Source organism: Oreochromis niloticus, linkage group LG14 (assembly GCF_001858045.2).
Source record: "Oreochromis niloticus isolate F11D_XX linkage group LG14, O_niloticus_UMD_NMBU, whole genome shotgun sequence".
Taxonomy (NCBI): domain Eukaryota; kingdom Metazoa; phylum Chordata; class Actinopteri; order Cichliformes; family Cichlidae; genus Oreochromis; species Oreochromis niloticus.
The window spans coordinates 27814242-27820241 of record NC_031979.2 but is presented as its reverse complement, the minus strand read 5'-3'; the positions used below and the strand labels follow the sequence as shown (position 1 = coordinate 27820241).

General features: G+C 40.0%; 1 protein-coding gene across 11 annotated transcripts in view; it reads right to left on the bottom strand.

Annotated features, from left to right (window-relative positions):
• Nucleotides 1-974: 974 nt before the first annotated feature.
• synrg (synergin, gamma) overlaps nt 975-6000 on the bottom strand; it is a 42133-nt gene continuing 37107 nt past the window's right edge. For 9 of the 11 annotated variants that reach the window (XM_005474761.4, XM_005474759.4, XM_005474762.4 and 6 more), the window contains 2 exons: nt 4864-4896; nt 975-1998 (listed from right to left, as the gene is read on the bottom strand). In XM_005474761.4, the coding sequence (XP_005474818.1) occupies nt 1867-1998; nt 4864-4896 (165 nt within the window). In that variant the 3' untranslated portion in view covers nt 975-1866. The remainder of the gene's footprint in view (nt 1999-4863; nt 4897-6000) is intronic. The other 2 variants (XM_005474763.4, XM_005474768.4) reach the window with 1 other exon arrangement.

Below are 6000 nucleotides of genomic sequence, written 5' to 3'. Positions count from 1 at the left end.
ATGTATTGATAAGGTGTTGAACGGTCATAAACACTAAATATGGGTCATTTTAGCCAGTTATTAGGAAGCTGCTAGGTATCTCCAAGACTTCATAATTGATGTGATAAGACACTTTTAGGTTTTGATTTGGTGTATCTTTACTATAATAACCAAATAATCAAAATCTCTGTGTATGTTGCTTTCAGGCCCCTGAGGGTTCCTATTTATGTCAGTGATTATGACATCATCGCGCTGCCTACCAACCATGTAGCAACAACCTAGTTACCCATTTTTATGCAGACATGATGCGTCAAAAAAGAATCTTAGGAGTTTAATTTTAAGTTTATATCGACTACTGCTGAATTATACACACCTGGCAATGGGCTAAAACAGGCTAAACAGTGCACTGCACGTGCATGCAGTAGCTATAGTAAGAGAATATATAAATCAGGGCTTATTTAGTGCCTGTCTGGTGGGAGTGTCTTAAAATACAAAGGATTTGATTTTTTTTTTTTCAAATTTCGAGGAGCTTGCATAAAATACTTTTTGCATTTTGTTTTTATTCTAAAAGGGATTTTATATGCAGGATGTTGACTTCAGGCTATTATGTTGCAAAGCACCAACGGTGATTTAAAAAAAATGTAATGAGTAGTAACATTATCATTAATTATATTTACCAAAGTAATGAGTTACTTAGAACTACACGTGTAGTTTTCAGAAGTATTTGCTTTCCTCAGAAGAAGCTGGTTATTTTATGAAAAATTATGATGAACTGATGTGTACTCGGTCCAGGTTTCTTCATCCACGAGTATGTACGGCTCCTCTGCTAAATAAGTGGTTTCATCAATTGCTGAACATTAGGCTCAGACTGGATGTACACATGCCCTCCAGTTTCTTGTGGTGAAACGCCACAGTGCACACAAGCAGGTCCTTCAGGTGAACTTGGTCTGCATGACCTGTAAACCGGATAATGACATTAACTCTGCGACACTTTAACCAGTTTGCACGTCATTTATTTACATAACATTCACATTACAGCTGGGTGATTAATACAAAGCTGCAGCATGACACTGTAATATACAGAAAATGCTGCTGCTGTTCAAATTCAGCATTAGTAAATACTTCCAGACTTTCAGCTCTGCACACCACAACAACAACAACAACAACACAGAAAGTCACAACAGATTCCCTTCAAATCCCCAACACCTACAAAATACAATTTAAATACCCAAAGAGGTGTTAAAGTTTCCTCACAAACAGTGCAAAAGACATTCAAAGCAGTGAAACATAATGCAGAAAAAGAGAGGCGCCTGCCTTCCGGCAGAGCAGCGATGGTTTGAATGTTAAAGATTTTCAAAAAGACATTAGAACCATAACAGCCACAGAGTTTCATCCAACAGACCCGAGACAGAAATACAATTCAAGTAATTCAATGGTAGACTTATGATTCTGTAAGTCTGATTCACTGCAAACAAAACAAAATATTCGAACAGAAGCAAAAACCTCCTCTGCCAGTGTTATAAGGATATTGCACAGCTAATAATTTAAATAGGATTCACTGATTAGTTATATTTATTAATATTGTTGCATTTCTGCACGAATAGTCAGCAGAAATAATTTGTCAAAAGCAGCATTAAAAACAGATTTAAATATGACCTCAACTGCTGACCTGTATGGTTGAAGGAAAAGAGTAACCATATGAACCGACCAATGACTATTCAGGGAAAAGATCTGCAAATGAACACAGTCTGGGTGAGATTTTAGGATTTAAAAAAAATCTAGAGGAATCCAGTGACTGTAGACGTCCTCCTCTTGCTCTTGGTGTGAGGCGAGCGGCCGCTCCACCTATCTGGTGGTAATTAGCTCTTGCCGTGTTACCATGGCAGCTCAGAGCAGGTCAGGCAGGATGAGGCCCGGGGGTTTGGGCTCCACACAGTTAATCCAGAAGTTGGCACAGCTGGCGTGGTACTGATGACCCCCGTACATCAGCTTGAAGTTGTCTGTCTCTGAGTTGAACGCCTGTTTGAGTGAAAGGGTGAAATATTATAATAATAATATGAACCTGTGTGTGCACACCTGCTTTACCCGGACTTCATTTTAATGCTGCTGAAAGGGAAAAAAGGCTAGTTTATTTTGACGAGCACAAAGCAGCCTGCAGCAACATTCAATTAACTTGAATTCAATTCAGTTTTATTTATATAGCTCCAAATCACAGCAACAGTTGCTTCAAGGTGCTTTAAATTGTAAAGTAAAGACCCTAAAATAATAGAGAAAAACGGCAACAATCAGATGACCCCCTATGAGCAAGACCTTGGTGACAGTGGGAAGCAAAACTCCCTTTAACAGGAAGAAACCTCTGGGAGAACCAGGCTGAGGGAGGGACAGTCTTCTGCGGTTGGGGGTAAGAGGGGGAGAGGACAAAAGACACGCTATGGATTCCATGTCAGATCTACAACTGAAGGCTGTGATCCTCAGATGGAGAACCCAACAATGCAGTTATTTCTATGCCTACTTTTGTAGAGATTGAAATTCAAATATTTAAGGGGGGAAAAAAATCTGCCCCTGTGAGTAAGCGAGCATCTGAAAGCAGCTTTTAAAATCTACTTTTTTGGGAAGGCTGCAGGGAGCTTACACCAGTCCAACCATAAAAGCCTCTTAATTAACTGGGAAATATGACACATGCCATTACCACTCAGCTGTATTGATGGTATTTATAAAAGTACGTGCAGCACGCTTATTCAGAGCATGAATCAGTTATTCTCTGAGAGCAGCATGGTGGTGCACAGCGCAGCTTCAATGTAGGTGACCCTGCAGTAAATTCCAGCCAAGTTACGCAGGATGAAAATCTGCCTCTGGCAAGCAAAGCATTTCAATACACATGGGCAACGCCTACTGGGGAAAAACTCAAGTTGTTAAAAATGGCCTGCATAAAATTATATGCGAGTATAGGAAAAGAAGAAAAAAAATAGAGACAGTGTATGAATAATACTCCAACTGGTACAAATGTTCTATCTACAGAAATGCTGTGAGAGCCACATGCTGTGAACATCTCACTGATCATAACTAAATCTGACTGTTTATAAGGAGTCAAACTAAATCTAAAGATTTTCTGCATATTCAAAAAAATGCAACTGTGGTTGAAATCAAGGGATGCTGCATGCTGTGACACTTTTACACTGTTATATATATAAAAACACAAGAAGGACGACGGCGCCCCCTGGTATTTCTCTAAATGTGCTGGAACAAATAAATGTGCACCGGCTGACATTTAGAGAGACCTAAGATGAGAGGTGCTGTGTAGTCCTCTCTTTATACACAAAATATGCAACCAAGATGGAAATTGTGTGTCGAAGTAACGTGTTTACAGCTGGGCATGGATGATGTTCTTTTTTTAAATCTGGGAGGTATGCATGAGAGCCATCAAAACAGCCATAGATATCTTCATGCATGCTGATTTAGCTCAATCAAAACACAGGAGAAGATTAGATATGTTTGAAGCTGCATGTCTAATCAGATGAAGCCATGTCTGCAGTTTTTATATTAAATAGAGGGAGGGAGGGGGGCAAAACAGAAAAATTCCCTAAAAAATGAGAGGAAGCTATAATGTCATGTTTAAACCTGCTGACAACCTGATCAGAGGATCCAAACATACCACAAATGACTGCTAAATGGGGCAAAAAATAAAGCAAAATTATTCCCCAAAGATTTGACATAAAATGAACTGAAAGGAGAAAAAAAAAAGAAATCTGATAAAATGCATTGTGCTAAGACTGTAATTCCATCACTGTCTGTACTTGTATCAACAAATATGGATCACCTCATTTATTTTGTTGAGACAAAAAGGATAACAATCCCCCACCGCAAAGCCTGCTGCGTCACAATGCGATTTGATTCTGAAAAACATCGCCTGAACTGGAGCTGTTTAGAAAATGAAATGTGTTGAACTGACCCGAACCCCCTGAAACCTCTCTCTCTCTCTCACACACACACACACACACACACACACACACACACACACACACTAATACATGAGGGCTCTGATGCAAGTTTGCGATTTCACTGGGCCCAGCTGCGGCACGGTGGGCGCAATCAAGAGATGCTAATGTGTGTGATGTGCAGTTTAGGAGTTTGCATCCCCGGTGAAATAATGGAGCTGAAGCCGGAGAGAGGAATGAGTCATGTGCAGTGAATCACAGCCTCCCACACAGAAGCAGAGGGGAGACGCATGCAGAAATACACCACCACAACACACCATTAAGTCAAATACATCTCCACCTGCCTGAATGCAGTCTGCGGCACAGATGCGCCGCCCGATGAAGGGCTTTCGCAGACGAGCCGAATGACACATTTCCACTTTTCACTTTTTCCTTCACACGCTCACATTTCACTGGAGGAGCGATTTCCTTTCAGAGCCCCCTTTGTGCCCTGGCCTACTTGCTTCCACAAACCTGCACTTAGAGGAGTGCCAAAGCTGGGAAATGTTGGGAGGGAGAGGATGCAAAATGAAAGGGTGGTCAAACCAAAACACACCCCTGCTTTCACTGCAGTGCCTTTCCTGCTCCAGAGTTCACCTGTGTGTCAGTGAAGGGAGGCCAATATCCACTTGTTTTAACTAAACAGAGCCTTTTACACAGCCTGCCCTGGAAAATCATTTGTTTTTAATGCCTGGTTAAACAAAGGTTAATAAAAGCCTGCTGTGACACTACAGTGTGGGGTTTTTATGCTTTCAAGCTGGACTTGTCAGATAAAACAGAGACTCTACTAATTCATCTGACCTTTCAGCTGCATGTAAAGGTCCTGGTTCCTCTATCTGTTCGGATATGAAAATCAAGCTTAAATGCAAACTATTTTATTAGAAGTTCAAAAAAAACAAGGCATAATTACCCTTAAGCTCCTCTCCCTGTCTTTAGTCAATGCCTGTAAGCACAAGAGCAGTCAGAGAGGTGAAGCATATTCATGCAGCGCCCAGAGCAAAGTGTGCACAGAATAAGCAGCGAGCAGCCGTTTCACCACTTTTCACAGCATGTTTGTGGGTGAAAACATGAAAGTTTTTACCCTCAGGGCTCCTACACATTTTTCCAACTCAGAATTCAAGAGATTTTGCCTTGATCGATTGAAAATATTGACTGAAGATTTTGGCCAGTATGCTCACTGAAACAAATCAGCGCGGTTTGTCACAGTTAATCCAGTCCTGTAGACAAATCTGGGTTGTAGACAGAAGGAGAAAAGCTACCTCACATGAACCAGAGTCCGTGTTTAAAATGACAGTTATCAACTGGCATTAAAATAAAGGTTGGAGACTGAAAATAAAGGTTTGGTTTAATCAGACGTCCCCTGCTCAAAAAGAAGCTGAGATGTTGGGAGAAAACCGAGATGAAAACCATCTTTTCATCTTTTGCCATGTTGCTGGTACAATAGCATGATGGGTTAGAGCTGAAACAATCAGCCGATCACCTGAAACTATCGCAGCAGCTTTATATTAGTTGACTAAAAGCTACAACTTCAGCTCTGTTTGGTGGTTTTCTTCTACAATAATAAACTGAATATATTTGGGATTTGGGTTACTGATCAAAAACATGTGGATGCATGTGTTACATGGTGAAAAAACTCATCAATGACTCAGAGATTTACAAGCCAGCACAAACAGAAACCTGCCCTCACTGATAGTTTTCTTTACTGTGAGATTAAAAAAAAAGCGCTACTTTTTATTTCACCAAAGGTTAATGCTAAAGGTTAATGTTACTTTAAGCACAACCCTATTTAAAAAAAAAAAAAAAAAGTTCAGTAAAACGTAAACAACATAATAATTTGAAATTAAATTTACATTGGATGAAATTAAACAAAACAATATAACAAAAATAAGAATTAACATATATTTATTTAAATATCTGCTCAGTCTAAATTTGCTACCACCAACACGTTTAAATAAAGTTGGGATGGGGACATGATTTTCGCTAATTTATGTCACTTCCACACAGGAAATTGCTGTCGAATGTCCAAGCCTGGCTGATGAGGCTTTGT